This window comes from Leptinotarsa decemlineata, unplaced genomic scaffold, assembly GCF_025532065.1.
Source record: "Leptinotarsa decemlineata unplaced genomic scaffold, Ldec_3_MD MMD2_tig00000010_RagTag_RagTag, whole genome shotgun sequence".
NCBI classification, from domain to species: Eukaryota; Metazoa; Arthropoda; class Insecta; order Coleoptera; family Chrysomelidae; genus Leptinotarsa; species Leptinotarsa decemlineata.
Genome location: NW_027412538.1, coordinates 3,222,506 through 3,240,542, shown reverse-complemented (window position 1 = coordinate 3,240,542; position 18,037 = coordinate 3,222,506). Strand labels below are relative to the sequence as shown.

Genomic DNA, 18,037 nt, shown 5'->3' with positions numbered 1-18,037 from the left:
AACGGCCGAATCATTCAGAAAACTTTTGTACTTAACGACATCATATAGTAATACGTTGAAAATATACAGGAAAGTGAAATTTGGAAAAAGATTAACAGCGTTAATGTATATTGTATGTAGTACAAAATTCTCTCTTGATCAGTATATACCACGAGACAGAAGAATAAATATTTATTAAGAGATGGAGCTACAAAAACACATGACATTAAAACGGACAAAACTTTTGTAACAACCTAATACTTATTACTCAGAAACGGCTAATTAGATTTTTATAAATTAAAAAACGGGTTAGGTAGATAATTGAAATATTTACCTACCGTAAGAGTTAACACAAGACCCTCTTTTTTATTAAACAAAGCTGATAGCTCCTTCTTGACGGCAAAATACTAAAATTGATTCCTTTACACAAAAATCTTGTTCGACTCTAATATCCTGCCGGTCGAAAGTTAAAAGGGAGAGGATAGTATTCACGTCCGCACTGTACGAATATATACCTATTAATCAATATATGTATTTATGCTTCACTCTGAGAAAGCCTTTCGTTTTTGGAATTGTTTTTCGTATTGAATTTTCACATTCCGAAATATTGACTGTGTCAGTAGCAAAGCCTTTGTACTCTTTGCAGCCTTTATCATACCGAAAATATAATTTTTGAAAATTAAATTAGCACAATGTGTTTGTGTTAACCAGCTGACGCCCAGCTTACGAACGGAAGCTGGGCGTCAGTTTGTACTTGTAAGAGACAAGGATTCATGAAGTCCTACTTTCTAATATGTGATTTCCATTATATATTTTTATATAGTTTTTAAAGGTTTTCATTTTGCATTGAATATAAGGATCACACGTTAAAAGGTGAGACCTAGTTAGTCTTTAGCTCGCACAAGTTTCGACTTTTGAGAGTTGTCGTTCGTAGGGGGCGACAGCTGCCTAACGGAAAAACAGATTTTTAACAGATGATATCTCTATATGTTTCAAATTTTTCTATAATTTTTCCAGATTGGGAAACGAAAAGTACAAAAGTAGAGTTGTTTGGAGGTCTTTGAATCCGAGATGGCTTGAACAACTGGATCTTCATTTGTATGATGATGGCGATCAACAGTTAGAAATTACTGTTTGGGACAAAGATCGAGCTAGGGATGACTTCATAGGAAGGTATGTTGAGTCATAATTATCACAATAAACCCAAGCGAAATTATTTCTTCTACTGAGTAGAAAATTTATCATAGTAGAAATTTATCGAAGTACATATAAGTTATCACAATATTTTTTTTGGAATTTAAGAAACAAAAAAACTTCATTGAATGACGGGGGTTCAAGGTAAACCGTATTTTAGGCAGATCGATTCCTCAGGTTCAAATGAGCGGTTTTGATTATTTAAATCTGAATGAGTCATCTTGATTGATAAACTGCCAAAAAGTCTCTAAGAAGTAGATTCCAAAACTAAATATGAAAGTATCTCATGATGAGATTAACTGAATAATTTTGATTTCCCATAATCCATGAAAATTCAACATGAAATTTTCATTGTCTTCTGATATAAAAATCACAATCACAACGAAAACCTGATAAATCTAATGTAAAATAACTTCAATAACAGTATTTTTTGGTAAGGACAAGAGTGTTTTCGTTGTGTTACTCTTCACGGAATAATTCCCTATAAACATCTGTAGATTTGAATAATTCTTTTCCACTTCTTGAAGGTGTGTGATAAGCCTTGGTCACTTAGAAAGAGAGAAAACGCACAATATTTGGCAACAACTTGAAGACGGGGCAGGATCTCTCCACCTCCTTCTCACCATCAGTGGTACAACTGCATCCGAAACAATTTCAGATTTAACTACCTACGAAGAAGATCCAAGGGAGAAACAGGCTCTTTTGGATAGATATGTAAGTGTGTTGTTGAATATTTAGAAATCTCAAATAAATGTTATATTTTTCAGACATTATCGAAGGTTATTAGGTTTTTTGGGGAAAAAGTCTTTTGCTTTCACTCCATCTTTATACGAAGAATCGTGGTAAACTTCCAAAAGGAGTAGATTATGCATATATAAACATTGAACTACACCAGCGAAAAAGTACTTTCGAAACGATTTTTTTCATACAATCTCCTTAGTTTGAATCTGAATAAAATCAAATTCGTTTGAATCACGCTTCTCGAAAACGATCAAGCGATTGATTATAATGCCCTAAAAATACATTCCTCTGAATGTCCACAAAGGAAGCAATGTGATTGCCCTTCGATAAAAAAAGAATCAACGTTGAAAAAATATCTTGGTGTAGTTCTGGATCGGCATATGAGATGGACCTATATGTTACAAAGCAATTCCGCCAGCTCACTCATAAAATGTATAATCTGGGAGAAATTCTAAACATAAAAAATCCAATGGTGGTATATAGATCTTTAGCAGAATCTTCAGCAACCTGTAGTCTCCAAGCCATGCAAAATACTATAATTAAAATAATTCTTGAGAAAAAACTCTACTCAACAGAACAGCTCTATATTTACATTTATTTACGTTCACTTACTCAAAAATTTTTTTTAATATGAACAACAACGCCTAAAATTCTTATTGAGCAGAGGAGTCCAAAAGATGTTCAAAATGGCGACCATTTTCTGCAACACATACTGTCAGTCTCTACCCGTATTCTCTACACGTTCCAGCATATCCCCTGGGATTTTCCTGAAAGCTCTACTGATTCTTCGTTTCATGTCTTCTATAGATGTTGGAAGAGTTTGGTAGGAAAACCATTTGATATAATCCCATAAAAATCTATTTTGGTAAGGTCAGGTGATCTGGGTGGCCACGTCACAGGCCCACTCCTATTTATCCGTTTTTGATTGACATGATCGTTGAGGTATTCCCGTACCTCAGTTTTTAACTTGGTGGTGCACTGTCTTGTTGTAGCCACATTCTAAGTCTTGTTTCATATGGAAACTTGTCCAATAAATTCAAAAACTCATACCGAAGAAATCTTACATATTTTTTTCCAGTGAGATGCCCATCCAAAAAATACGGACCGATAACTCTTTTTCGGAGAACTCCACCCCAAAGATTCAGTAACCAACGCAGTTGATGGTTCAGGCAACGAACAAAATGGGGGTTTTCCGTTGCATAATAATGCGTATTTTGCCTATTCACAGTTCCATTTTTATGAAAAGTTGCTTCATCAGAAAATAACACGAAATCGAAAAAATCATTTTCCTGATTGACCTGTTTTAAGCCTCATCGGCAAAATTGAATACGTTTTCCAAAATCTCTTCCTCCTAACTCTTGCATCAATTACTTGTGATAAGGATGACAATTGCTTGCTCGTCTCATTCGAGACACGCTGGTTTGAGAAAATCCTAATTTTCTGCTCAGGTCTCGAGTACCCACATGGGGATTTTCAACAAGGTGAAGACAATTTGTAATTTATTCTCTCCATTTGTTACAGAACAGACACGTTCGAACTTCTCGTGATTGACATTACCAGTTCTTCCGAATCTTGTTTTTAGAGCCTAAAATGAACTACCATCTGGTTGTATTCTTTCGGTGAACTTCTGGGACACATACCAAAAACTTGGAGACTGATCTGGGCCACCTTCATTCCGAAACCTGGGATAATCGGACAGAACTCGGCGAAGGCTTTGAGACCAATTAGTCTCATGTCATTGGCGTTGAAAACGCTAAAAAAACTACTTTACATGCATATCAGGGACGTATCACTGGCTATCAGACCATTACATCATATCAATATGCATACAGGTCAAGTATGTCAACAGAAACGGCTTTATGTCGGGTAACAGAAAAAGTAGAATATACTTACAAAAACAAGGAAGTACTTTTAGCTGCTTTCTTGGACATTGAGGGAGCATTTGATAATACGTCTTTAGAATCATTCATCCAGGCGTCAAGGAGAAGAGGGATCGACAAGACAAGCTGTAGGTGGATAGACTGCATGCTTAGGGGAAGATTAGTATATATAACCATTATGGGGGAAACAGTCGTGGCACGGGTAGCAAGGGGTTGTCCTCAGGGGGGGGTTCTATCCCCTCTGTTATGGAATCTTGTAATGGATGAGCTACTATGTCTCTTGGACCATAATGGGTATAAAGCACTGGGCTATGCAGACGATTTAGTCATCTTAGTCCAGGTTAAATACAATAATGTAGTGAAGGGATGCATGCAGCAGGCGCTGAACATTATAACAAGATGAACAGAAGAAAAAGGGCTCAACATAAGCCCATCCAAATCGATCATAGTAGCATTCACCAAGAGGACTGAAACGAAGGGTCTCGGACCTCTAAAACTTCGAGGTGAAGAAATACAAGTGTCGAGGGAGGTTTAGGGAGGTAATCCTAGATTCCTGACCTGGAACCAACACTTGGACAGGATAAAGAGGAAAGCAAAGGTAGCACTGATGCTCGCCAGATGCACCTATGGAAAAACATGGGGGCTAAAACCAGTCATGGTATATTGGCTATACACGATGGTGGTTAAACCCATGATAACATACGCATCTCTGGTCTGGTGACCAAAGATGAAGCTATCAACAAGCTAGGCAAAGTGCAAAGACTTGCATGTTTGGGAATGACGGGAGCAATGAGAACTACCCCAACAACTGCATTGAAGACACTCCTGAATCTACCTCCTTTACACTTTGTGAAAATGGGGGAGGCCAGGATGGGCCAATTCAGACTGGAAAACTCACCGAACTACAGAAGATCGGACCGAATAGAAATTTCGGACCATTAGTCATCCCGAAAACATGTTTGGATAAAACACCTGGTATACAGATGGATCGAAGACCAAACATGGGACGGGAGCTGGAATATACCGAGCGGATAGAAATTCAAATTACAGCTATCCGCTAGGACTATACACATCTGTCTTCCAGGCGGAAGTGTATGCTATCTTGCAGTGTGCAAGGCTTATTAAATTGAGACCTCAAAGAAATGAGCGGATCAATATTTTTACAGACAGCAAGAGCGCATTAGGGGCTCTGACGAACCCGAAGGTGACATCAAAACTGGTCTGGGAATGCTATGAACAACTGAATGAACTTGCAAACAGGAACAAATTAACTTTGTACTGGGTGCCAGGGCATTCAGGAATCACAGGTAATGATAAAGCTGATGAATGCGCTAGACACAGATCATCAACTTCATATATAGGTCCTGAACCAGCTCTGGGGTACCGAAATCATTGGTACGAAACCAGATTAGCACATGGACCAATAAGGAGCACACAGAGTACTGGACAAAAGTACCTGGCAACAAACATAGTAGAACCTTCATTAGGGAACCGTCCGAGAAAAGAACTGAAGAACTACTTCAATATAGTAGGGATCGGCTCAAAATAATTACAGGGTTACTAACCGATCATTGCTCAGAGGACACCTGAATAAAATGGGGCTGTACAACGGAGACCTCAGCTGCAGATTATGCAACGAAGGGATAGAAACAGCTCTACACATTTTATGCGAATGTGAGGCACTGAATCACAGGAGACAGACAATATATGGACGTACAAAATTACGCCCAGAAGAATATGACGAACATCCAACACGGAACCTGTACAAACTAGTACAAGGAACGAGACTGATTGAATGGCTGTCATGAGAAGATGGGAGAATAAACGCAATAAGCCCAAGAGGCTGCAGTGTTTTCTGGAGACTTGGACTGAATGGACAAATCAGACAGCTCCCAAGGTAAAAAAAAATCCTAGATGCAAGGAGGCAGTTTCCGTCACTTTCCCACAAAGCACCATGTTTTCCAGTACATAATTCATTATGACAATGATTCAATATATACGCGAAAGAAACTGCAACACATGGCGTTATTGACAAATTCCGAGATTCATTTTTTGATGTCAGTCATGGATAACTGGGTTTTTAAAGAAAAAAGCAATATAAATATTCTTTAGTTTTTTACGCATTTCTCATTGTTGAAACCGACGATAAATATCACTAGACGGTTTGAAAAATTCTAATCTACTAGCGATTTGTTTGAATGTTCAAAAAACAAATTTGAGTAAGTAAACGTAAGAAAATACATTTTTTTGTGGTTACAACAATTACTAAAACTTAGTATAATTTAAGTTTTTCGTATAGTATACTTCTGATGAAAAATGTAGTGAAATGTTGGAACATTTCATACAAATGAAAAAATACAGGGTGTTAAATTTTGAAAAGTTGAATGTGGGTGAATTAAACTAATATTGTCTTCAAAATTGGTTTTTTGTATGTCTTTTTATATCCAATCAATAATAGTAAAATTGAATTGAAAATTGAAAAAAAAAATTTTGAAATATGTACATTGAATTAAACGAAAATCACTTTTTACTATTGAGTTTGTACCTCAAACGTTCTTTATGAAATTAAATTGTATATCATTCATAGGAACACTTTTTTTTAAGGACTTAATCCCCAAGGCGCTCTTTGAGCGGTGCCTGTGCGAAAGTGGTGATTCACATTTTAGTATATGAAAGAGTTACGATATGAAATTGCACTTACATGTAACACTGTCGTTCCCAATAGCGAACTTCAAAGATTCGGAATGAGATATTTGCCTCATTATCTCATCAGCACCTATGGATAATATTACAAAATGAAGCACTCATTTCGTTCATAACATCACGACTTTATTTCACAATGAGAAAAATCTACTCATGTCATGATGACAATAAGTAAACACATTCTTACGCTCATTTGATTTAATCCCAGGCATTGTATTCTTGATATAATTGAAAAAAAGATCTCCTAAGTAATAACCCTTTGAATGTTATTGAATTTGTTTTGATTCGGTTAGAAATGTATCTGAATGATTCGAATTACTGCATTTCAATTAAAAATTTTACGAGTTTTAGAGAAGCACATGACAAAGGGAAACATACTGTTATCAACTCATTTCTAAAACATAATTTTACTGCGGAATCAAATTCTGAATGAATCTATTGATAAAAAAAACTTCCATATGTTGCAGACTTTATGTGACACTGTATGTGATTATCTTTACGATTCGAATTCAGTGTTCAGTTGGTGAGATGCAACTTTCGTTGATATTTCATCCTGATCATTAATTATAGTCTGACTTATTCGACGTTTTTTTAGCCTTGAATTTTCTATTGACGTGTGGTTATCTGAAATATTGAGAAACTTCATTGAATATATATGGAATTGTTTGCAATAGGTCTGGCACAAAACCTTCCACAACATAAAAGATGTCGGTCATCTCACTGTGAAAGTTTTCAAGGCCCAAGGCCTGGCATCTGCCGATATTGGAGGGAAAAGCGACCCATTCTGCGTTTTGGAACTGGGCAATGCGCGTCTTCAGACACAGACTGAGTACAAGACGCTAACTCCATCCTGGAACAAGATTTTCACATTCAATGTCAAAGATATTAACAACATCTTGGAAATTACCGTATACGATGAGGATCGTGATCATAAAGTCGAGTTTTTAGGTGAGTAACATTCAGTGCCAAAGGTAATTCACCACAAAATGTGAATACTCCGTACATACATCTCGGTTAATTTTTTTCCTGACTCTGAAAAATTTGGATCTGACCTCAAATATATTTGAACCGATCATATTGATATTCAAATCTGCGCGTTAACCTGAAAAATATCAAATGATATGAAGTGTTTTTCTGTACTTCAATTCTCTATTGGATTCCCGAGTAGAGAGGATTGGATCCTCCGGAAGAAGGAAATATTATGAGCAGATAGTTGTTGGTTCACAGATGAATCAAAAACACCTTCCGGTTCTGATGCAGGTGTTTTCTGTCGCAGACCCAGAACAGAGATATCAACCTGCCTAGGAACCTATGCGTCTGGATTCCGGGCCATACTGGCCTGGAAGGCAATGAGGCTGCTGACTCCCTTGCAAATGAAGCTGCTGCAAGCAGCTTCATCGGACCAGAACCTGTCATTGGCATCGCTTCAGGCTTTGCCAAACAAAGATTGATCACCTCGATGGCAAGAAGATTTATAGACTTCTGGCAGAATCTTCCAGGATTGGCTTACTCCAAGGAGTTTATTCACCCTTCGAAGCTTTATACCAAACAGTTGTTGGCCTTTTTACTGGTCACTGTCATTTGAATCATCATATACAGAGACTCTCACTTTGGACATAACCTAACCTAACCTAAAGTATCAACAACATATTGGAAATTACCGTATACGATGAGGATCGTGATCATGAAGTCGAGTAACAATCAATGCCAAAACCAATTCACCACAACATTCAAAGGAAACTATAAAACTGAAAAAGTCTAGAAAAATGTGGATACTTTGTACATACATCTTGGTTAATTTTTTCTTGACTCTGAAAAATATCAAATGATTTGAAGCGGTTTTTGTGTATTTCAAGTCTCTATTGGAAAAGAAGTAAATATTGATTGGCGTTGGAATGTTTGAATTCAATAAAAGCTTTATCATTCCCAAGAAACGTACATGTGTTGTTATAGGCACTGATTTCGGTAAACTGAAACAACTGGGGAATATGTCATTCCCATTGAGATTCTAAATAATGTATAAGGAAAATTTTGCCATCGGTATTGCCAACGACCGATCAGTAGAATTAGAAAACCAAGATATAACAACTCCATACACTTCCCCAGGATCTTTTCTCCTGAATATCTTCAAAAATTCTTTCATGACAATTGTTATGCAGCACCGTTTCTGCCTCAAAATTCCATGCTTTCTCTAATGGACGTTCAGTTTCAAAATTTACATCATTCAAACTGGTCGGAATGAATCAGAGAGAGAGAGAGAGAGAGAGAGAGAGAGGCGGAGGATGATTAAAATTAGAATGGTGACATAAAGTTAACATTGAACTTGTTAAATGGTTATGTATCTTTGTTGTTGACACAAAATTTATTAGAAATCTATTATCGCTACATTGAATGAAAAGGGAGGAGATGCTAAATTCATTGAAAAAAAAACAAACGATAGCTGCTTACCAAAATGCACTAATTCATAAGTAGGAAAGGCGGCCCTAGTGTCCACCCCCACTCCTCCACTTTTCCGTATTTAATGATAGCCGAATTGTTACGTGTAGCAAAAAGAAATGTTGAATTTATTGACAAAGAAAAAAGACAAAGATGATGACAGAAGGTCACTAAGTTGTATCATCGTTAATAATAGTCTGATATTCACGTGCAGCACCTCTAATGAAGGTGAAAAGACGCAGAACGTATCGACAAAGAAAAAACAAAGATGGCACAAAATGTCAGAAAGGCACTAAGCCGCATCTTCATTAATAATAGAACTGCCTTTCCTACTTTCATATATTCGGTATTATATCGTCATTATCAAAAGGTAAATTGGAAACCAGGATTGTTGCATGACAAAAAAGCACTGTGTTATATTTTCGTTAATTTTACTCAAATCGTGACGTATGGTAGGTCAGACAAAGGGAAAGAGCGTTGGAGACGCTGAATTGAATTGAAAAAAACAAGACTGTTGCGTCCACAAAGGCACTGTCGTGCCTATGAATGCACTATCGTGCCTATGAAGACACTATGATAACCAAATCGTAACGAATGTCAAATGAAAAGGTAGGGGATGTTAACGTGAAAAAAACAATATATCAGCATGTGAAACTGCACTAATTCAGATCTTCTCCAACAATAGTACGTATGGCAGCTCAAATGAAAGAAAACGCTTTCAACGTTTTCCGGATTATTTCTTAGATATGTTTTGTTGTTTCCTGGTATTTTTTGAATGCAAAAAACGTCTATGAAAACGTCAAAGAGCGTCGGATCTGTTTGTTTAATCATTCTTTAGTAAAATGTGTTTACTTGAAAATGTTTCATCAAACCGAAACCGGTCGTAACAAATGAAAAACTTTGTAGAAATCAAACAATTTCAATTCAATTCAATTCAATTTCAAAGTTAATTTCTCTATTCCATATAAAATAATATCAGTTCTCATTTGAAGGTAAGGTGGCCATCCCACTCTTGCGGATCAGAAACGGAGAAAAGAGGTGGTATGCTTTGAAGGACAAGAAACTGAGAAGTCGTGCCAAGGGAAATGGTCCTCAACTACTTCTGGAAATGACTATTGTCTGGAATCCTATTCGAGCATGCATAAGAACTTTGAATCCAAAGGAAGAAAAGTATATGCAAACTGAGGTGAAATTCAAGAGGCAGGTTTTTGTGAAAAACGTTCTCAGACTGAAATCTTTCGTAGTGTACTTCTTCGAATTCGGAAAAATATTTCAGTAAGTAGGAAATGGTGACAAATAAAATTTAGGAGAAAATAAATTTTTTAGTATAGTCATACGGTAATAATTTTAATATTTCTGGCTATTCGAGAAGATGATATATGAGCTGCACATTCCGATATGGATGCTAAAAGGTTAGGCTAAGAGGATCAAGAGAGCGTCGCATGGCTGGCGTATGCAGTTATAGGCTGCAGCCGTGGGAGGGCGTATTTCTGAAATGCGTTACTACATAATTCTCATTTCTCAATCCATACATGTATGTTGCTTATCAACTGACAAAAGTAGTGGCAGATTTTCTGCTGATCAGGTCCTCATTAGATTGAAAATGTATCGTGGTCGGTCGACCTTTGAGTGGATTGCTCTTTACAAAATTCTGGTCAAGGTACCAGAACACAAACTCTGTGCCTACTTTGGTCGAGTTTGCCCTGGGTTGTCTGGCTGGACCTACCTACTTACGCTAATATACCGTTATCATAAGCTTTTCACTGTTCACTGTATTCATGAATTGTCATTCTTGGTGAAACAGTGAGGCGCGGTTTTCTCTTTCAATATCATTTTCTCGTGGCAGTTCGAAGAAAGCTGAATAATGAATAGACATTCGGTAGGAATCTCATGTTCAAATACTCTGCCGGACCCTCATCCATTAGGGTATTTGAAAAGTCGTATTCAGTTCATTTTTGAATGCTTTGGGTAAAAATCTTCAGTGGTATTTCTGTTCTGTGGTGTATATGGTTTTCATGTTCTGTACATTCTGGTGATGATCACAGTTGAAATGGTCTTCTATTTGTTGTCTCACGAACAGAAGAGTAGTAATTTGAATTGAAGGGGTTATATTTTTAGGAGTGATTAATTTTTGGGAAAGAAAGTTTTTGGCTTTCTTCAACTCCATCTTGATAAAAAAAAGATGGAGTAGTAGAAAGCCAAAAACTTTCTTTCCCAATAAGAGTATTGTATTTAGAGTCAGTGAATTTCCTATATCTGTGAGCCCCTCTGATAATAGGAAAGTAATATGATTTGCTTATGGAAATGCGTTTTCACAAGACATGTGCAGTCATAAAAATGTTTCTTCTACAATTCATATGGATAGTTTGAATTTTATACATATGCGACTTTTTCCAGAAACTGTTTTGAATGGGAATCCAAACTTCAAAGTTTTATGGCGCTGGTCGCTTGGCTGATTCTCTGCTATTACTTCCAACCATGGATGCTGCCGACCTTCGGTATCCTGCTCTTTTTGAAGCAATTCACCATCAAAACACTAGCAGGACCAACACAGGTTGCTTGGGATGAAAGTATTGATTCTGATTTGGAGGACGACGATGATGAAGAGAAAGAGAAGGAAGAGAAGAAAACTTTGAAGGAGCGATTGCAAGCTATTCAGGAAGTAACGCAGGGAGTTCAGAATGCTATTGGAAGGATTGCTTCCCTTTTGGAGAGCATTAGGAAGTGAGTATACCTGGCCGCTAATGCGTTGGTCTCTTGTTTTGAAACATAAGTGATCAGTAATCGGAACATACTAGTTGAAAGGAATGTTTTCCAGTATATCTGAATTCAAATAAATAATCATAAGTTTCATAGTTTCTACTTGTAATCACAAAACATAATTTATGATTTTGGATATGACCAAAACGGTATTCCAAATATAGTTAAAAGATCAAGTTGGAGAACTTTTCTTGGTTTCTGTTTACGTTTTAGTCTTAAATATATTTTTCTCCTAGTATGTTCAACTTCACAGTACCGTACTTATCGTGGATAGCGATAATATTGCTGCTGTTAGCCACGGTGGTGCTCTATATAATGCCAATTAGATATCTGCTCATGCTTTGGGGCACAAACAAATTTCTCAGAAGGACTTTGAGACCGCATGCTGTACCTAACAATGAGGTACTGGATCTGCTCTCTAGGATACCAGATGATGAAATGCTTGTGAGTACATATATATCTGCCTTTGTTCAAAATAAGTGTTTGCGAGTAACTTCAATTATGAAAAACATTCAAGAAATTTTATTGTCGTAAAGTCTTTGTCTTGATGTATTCTCTATGAAAATATCAGAAATATAAATCAATAATCAATATATCTCGCAAATGCTGCATGATTATCTAACATTGGAGGTCTGTTGGTGTCATTAACGGTACTGCCACTAAATTTTGATAGTGCATGCTATTGGTCGATAGCTTTCAGGAACTGACGTCTACTCCTAACGGTGCTGGATTTATTTTCCTCTCACTGGGATATGGTTCGTAACATAATTCGAAATATATATTAACAAGAAACCAAATCTCTTTACTCTTCACTTTATCTGGCTTGATAAAACATTGATTGAAAAATGGAGCCGGAGCTTCAAGTTTGAGACAAATGTTAATCATACAACACTTCAAACAAATTGGTGCCATCAGGAGATAACTGTAATATTCCGAACTCAGGTGTAGTTAGTTTATCACTATCTCAGCATAATTTCATCTCCTGATTCTGTCAACTTGTTTAGTGTAACACACCTAGAAAAAAGTTTCAGTTATGGTGGTAGGAGTAGTGTTACAATTGGAAACTTTGGTTGGAGTTAAAGTATGATACATTTGATTATCAGTGTTTCTAAAATATTCTTAAATATGGAAGAGATATACAACTTCCATGAAAAAATTATCTACGATAGTCGGGTGTCTTAACTTTCTTTAGCCGTTAACAATTTCATAAGTATAACAACATATCAACAAAGAACATGTTTGAAAGAGAAAAAAGAATATAATTATCAGTTGAGGAAAAACAGAAAATTATATCAGATTGTTTTTAAAGAGAGAGTCACTAGAGAAATTCCCCAAACTATTTTTTAATTTGGGTTTAGTTGTGACTTTCTTATATTTTTCCAATAATAATATTATTAAAATGTGTGTGTTTGGAGTTTCTCAGGGGAAACTAATAAGGAAAACACCAGAATACATGAAGAACTACCAGTTTCTAGGAGTCAGATGTACAGAGTGGACCCAAATTGGACACTTTTAAAGGGAAACTCCTGTTTTCAAACTCGATAGATAAAAACTGATGCCTGTGTCTGGGGATCAAATTTAATGACAAACTTAATGGAAAAAACCGCATATCTGAGTTACAGCATGTTTTTTGTGGAGTTGCAGTCAGATTGGAAGGGTTGTTACAAAGAAGACTCTTTGTTATGTGTCAAGCTTTCGGTAAATTTATTAACTTCGTCAGACGATAACGGGAGAATAATAAAGAAACTGGAACAACACGAACAGAAATAATAGGCATAAATATATTTTCCCACATGACACTCTGTTAAAATTTGACATATTCAAGAAAATTGTTATGCCTCATTTCTGTTCATGTTCCAGTTTCTTAATTATTTTTCCGTTATTGTCCTGACAAAGGTAATACATTCACCGAAAGCTTGACACATAACTAAGAGTCTTCTTCGTAACAACCCTTCCAATCTGACTGCAACCCCACAAAATACATTGATTTACAGTAAGGCCAATCACGAATTTTTCTTCTATATATGGCATGCCAGGATAGCTTCTCAAATTTCTGCTACGGCAGTTGTCAGTTGATTGGTCAAACCACCAACACTGACATGAAAACTTGGCAAGTTGACTTGGGTGTTACACCGATAGGTGGTTCCACTTATGCCTCGCTTGCGTTTACGCAGTTAGTTTTATCAAGCACTTTTCTTGGTTATTCACATTTTGTCTTCAATCGAAGAATGCCTGCCCGGTACTGACGATGCTCAACAGGCTGAAACAGCTGTCTACCGGTGGCTGTTAAGTGGAAATCAGTATGGGAATGATCAGAATATGCTGTTTCAATTGTTAAATATATCAACTTTCGAGGAGTAAAAAGATTTGGTTTATGATATTTTCTCTCATAACTCATGAAATACAGACTCGGTGGAAATAGGTAGAGATTCATAAGACGTACGAATTATGGTGTCACATCAGATTGTAACTAATAGTAATAAATTTTGATAAAATCCACAAAAGCAAGGTTATCTTTTCAACTCTCAATTTCAATTTCAAAGCAGGTAATATCTATCTACCTAAAGACAACAACAATTCTTTGTTTTGATCAGTAACTATTATTGGAATGATTTGGCATCAACAACATTATCATGATGAAAGCTTATAGTCAATGTATTTCCACCTATTTTCATCAGCGAGCTCTGAAACTTATCACACTTGACAATTACATTGAAATTAAAAATGACACCTGCAGACTTATATAAAATTATTGGCCGCCGGCCTGTCAACACACCTGGGCCGCTTGACAGTTATTCGGTGGTACTTGCAGTTGGACTACAAGGACCTCAAGCTGTTGATGAACAACGACGCTGAAAGACGACGAGAACCGAAGAAGAAGCACAAAACGTCATAGTGGTCGATGACGGCCGTCAAGGACAGATGGAAAGTGCGCTTCGATAAAATACAAGAAAAGTCTGATTAGAGTTTATACCTCGTTCTAGTTTATTTTTAAGTGTTTTCCTAAATGGTGTTAGTTGAAATTGTCCATCGAGAGATTCAAGGAGCTTTCGTAACGTGACATTGAAAAAAGAGATCATGATGATAGAAAATTCAAAGTATAATAGCAAAATATAACATCTAAAACAATTTTTCCTCAATAATTTCTAGGGTTTCAAAGTGTCAGAAGTTGAAATTTCAAAAAATTATTCTTACTGTTTTATTTTTGAAACATGACTATTTGGATTTCTTGACTGAAGTGGTTGTCCATTCGTCATACTTCATCAAAGTGTTGGATGAGGACATGGATACAATTTCCAAATAACTTTCATCTAGTTCATTTCCTAAAATATCACTTTCTTTTCACTAATATCATTGTGTAAACAATAAGTTTTTCGAAATTTGTCGGTTATTCAACTCAAATGTTGTTACTTCGACTTTTATTCATAATATCAGTGTACTTGGTGTATGTACTCTTTCTAAATTATTTGGTTTGACACTCAGCTGTTCGCCAAATTTTGTGATCGATATATGTATAACAATGAGAGCATACTCCTTATACTATCTATTCAGAAGAGATATTGGATCTAACTGACAGATTACCAAATAATTCTGCTTTGAATTCTAGTATCTGAAACTCTTACATTTCTTACTAATAAAATTTTGTCTCTTTCAGTTATATTCAGAAAGCTCTCATTGAGTTACACACGAAAATTTACCATTTCTCTTCTTCTAATCGAAATTTTTGTAGATCCTAAAAAAACAATAACTTTGTTGTAAAGTTTTGGCATTACCTTGGGCATGGTATTTTCAACTAAAAAATCCCGAATTTCACAGCCCTTTTTTGGCCTCTATTATTCAATATTTCTGCCATGTTGACTGTATTTCCAATGATGTATTTGGACAAGTTACTAGAGGTATATGTGCTCGTTGTCCAAATTGATTTTCATTTTTGTTTCGTATGAAAGATTTTTAAAGTTATTTGGATATTTTGAAAGCTCCTAGTTCTTCGTGAAAAGGACTAGTCCTCGTGTAGAACAATTTTATTTGTTCTCCACATTGAATTCCAAATTCGGATTTGTTCAATTCTCAACTGGTCGTTCCTATTCGAATAAACTTTTCTTCATCTAGTCCGTATTTTGTATATGAGCTGTACTTTCAACCAATTTCATAAATTCATAAAACTAGGAATGCTTGGTAACAATTAGATAATGTTCGAAATGGTGATGAGCAACAAAATAAATTCCTGTTTGATCCCAGATATAATTAAATTTATTTGAATTTCTTCGTCTACCTCTTTTATATTATGTTTGAAGTAGTAGTTTCCTCTGCAATTTTACCGATAGCAAAGAAAATTTCCAAATTCGACGGAATTAGTATTGAGTCTTCTAGATAAATATCCAATTGATGTTTTTTAAACCGTTTTTGCTGACGTTATTTCTCTCACAGTTTTTTGGAGTAGCATGCATTGTAAAATGTTTATGTGTAGTCTAAAGTGTCAGAGACACTAAAATTTTCATCAAACCTACTAAAGAAAACAATTATTTAGATCTCAGAAAATACGGAGCTGTAGACTGGATAACATATTTTTCTCATCAATTCATACAATGTGTAACAACGAAAACTCAACAGAGCCGTTTTTGAATATAAAAAGTAAGATTTTTAAAAAAGCTCGGACACGTCGATTTCTAATTAAAGGGGGACACCTTTCAGACTAATCAGATTTTTTGTAGTACGCACCCCCTCGGAGGGGTGCGTCCGACGACCCTTATTTAGATAGGGAAAGTAGATCGAGTGGCACCTTGTTTTAAAGGTCTTTCGAATACCTCTCGCTGGTAAAAGAAAATTTTTGTAACGATTAGTTTTCCAGATATTCCAGATAATTTGAAGATTTAAAGGTATTTTCATTGAGTTCAACTCTTTTTGAAACAAATCAAATTGTTTTCAAGGTACAATTTACGTTCAGAACTTTCATTAAAAAAATAATAAATTTTTGATTTTTATGACAACCTGCTAATACGTGTTCGTAAAAAAGTAAGAATTATTTGTTTATTACGAGGAGATTTTTTCGGGGGATGGGGTTGGTTACCACCCTTACATGTTAGGTAAATTGAGTAGCATCTCCTTATGAAGGTTGCCTTTTGACGTGGATATTTTATGCTTTTGATAAAAAAATGAATCATACTGAAAATTTCCCTACACAACGAATACAACCTGCTGATTTCCTTGAATGCTGCTGACACAAAAAAGTTTTAAAAACTGTTTTAGGGCTGATAAACCTCTGGTACTTAACATGGGATTGGCGATGACTTGACCAATCACTACAATCGCATTATCGTCATTCACTATACTTCTCTGAACATTTTTTTTTTATTTAAAACCGAACCTGTCTCCCTGAATTTTGTGACCAAATCCAGGATGTGATTTCTGCTCAGGTGTTTACCAGGGTTTTGCTCGTTAAATAAAATTGATGTTCTATTAGCATTTTGGTCGTTGCCAAAAAATAAAGCAATAACTGAAACCCTTTCAGCAGTAGTGCCACTCGACCTACTTTCCCTATCTAAATAAGGGTCGTCGGACGCACCCCTCCGAGGGGGTGCGTACTACAAAAAATCTGATTAGTCTGAAAGGTGTCCCCCTTTAATTAGAGATCGACGTGTCCGAGATTTTTTAAAAATCTTACTTTTCATATTCAAAAACGGCTCTGTTAAGTTTTCTTTGTTACACACTGTATAATAGTTCTGACACATTTATGATAGTATAATGGAAATGAATTTCAAAATTTGAATTCCTTTTATGTTTCATCATCCAAGATTGTCCTAAAGCTTTATTTGAAACGCATTCCCAAACTCTAAAGTAGTCGGACAATGTAGATAAAAATTTACATTAGTCGTTTTTAATACGAGAAGTATTTTCCTCCATGGACACAAAATGTCATCAATATAGTTTATGTTTACTATTTCATCCTGATCTTGGAGTTACTTGTCTTGAAATCGATTACATTTCGATTTTCTGTTCAGCGTAAAGAAAAAAAATCAACTTTTTATAGATGTCTTGTACCTTCGGCAACTTTATTATTGAAAATAGTAAATCGTTTGGATTGGAGACCTAGTAGAATTTTTATAATTAAAAAAAAACAGAACTGAATATTGGATCTACAAGAATTGATACTGTTACACTAATGTTTATTTTTATTTGAGAGAAAAATATATTAAGTTGCAGTGTACTTACACCAAGTAACATAGGGTGACACAGACTATTTTTACGAATTTTGAAATATTGAATTTGCTCACAGAGAGATACTTTTTGAAGTAACGGGAGATTTTCCCAACTTTAGGTTTTTTCGGAAATGACAGCAAAGTTTG

General features: G+C 35.8%; 1 protein-coding gene across 4 annotated transcripts in view; it reads left to right on the top strand.

Annotated features, from left to right (window-relative positions):
* The window catches only part of Mctp (Multiple C2 domain and transmembrane region protein), a 62,055-nt gene extending 47,391 nt beyond the window's left edge, over window positions 1-14,664 (top strand). For 3 of the 4 annotated variants that reach the window (XM_023156397.2, XM_023156396.2, XM_023156398.2), the window contains 7 exons: window positions 997-1,152; window positions 1,701-1,887; window positions 7,172-7,445; window positions 9,926-10,208; window positions 11,331-11,657; window positions 11,930-12,137; window positions 14,431-14,664. In XM_023156397.2, the coding sequence (XP_023012165.2) occupies window positions 997-1,152; window positions 1,701-1,887; window positions 7,172-7,445; window positions 9,926-10,208; window positions 11,331-11,657; window positions 11,930-12,137; window positions 14,431-14,589 (1,594 nt within the window). In that variant the 3' untranslated portion in view covers window positions 14,590-14,664. The remainder of the gene's footprint in view (window positions 1-996; window positions 1,153-1,700; window positions 1,888-7,171; window positions 7,446-9,925; window positions 10,209-11,330; window positions 11,658-11,929; window positions 12,138-14,430) is intronic. The other variant, XM_074171273.1, reaches the window with a different exon arrangement.
* Window positions 14,665-18,037: the final 3,373 nt, after the last annotated feature.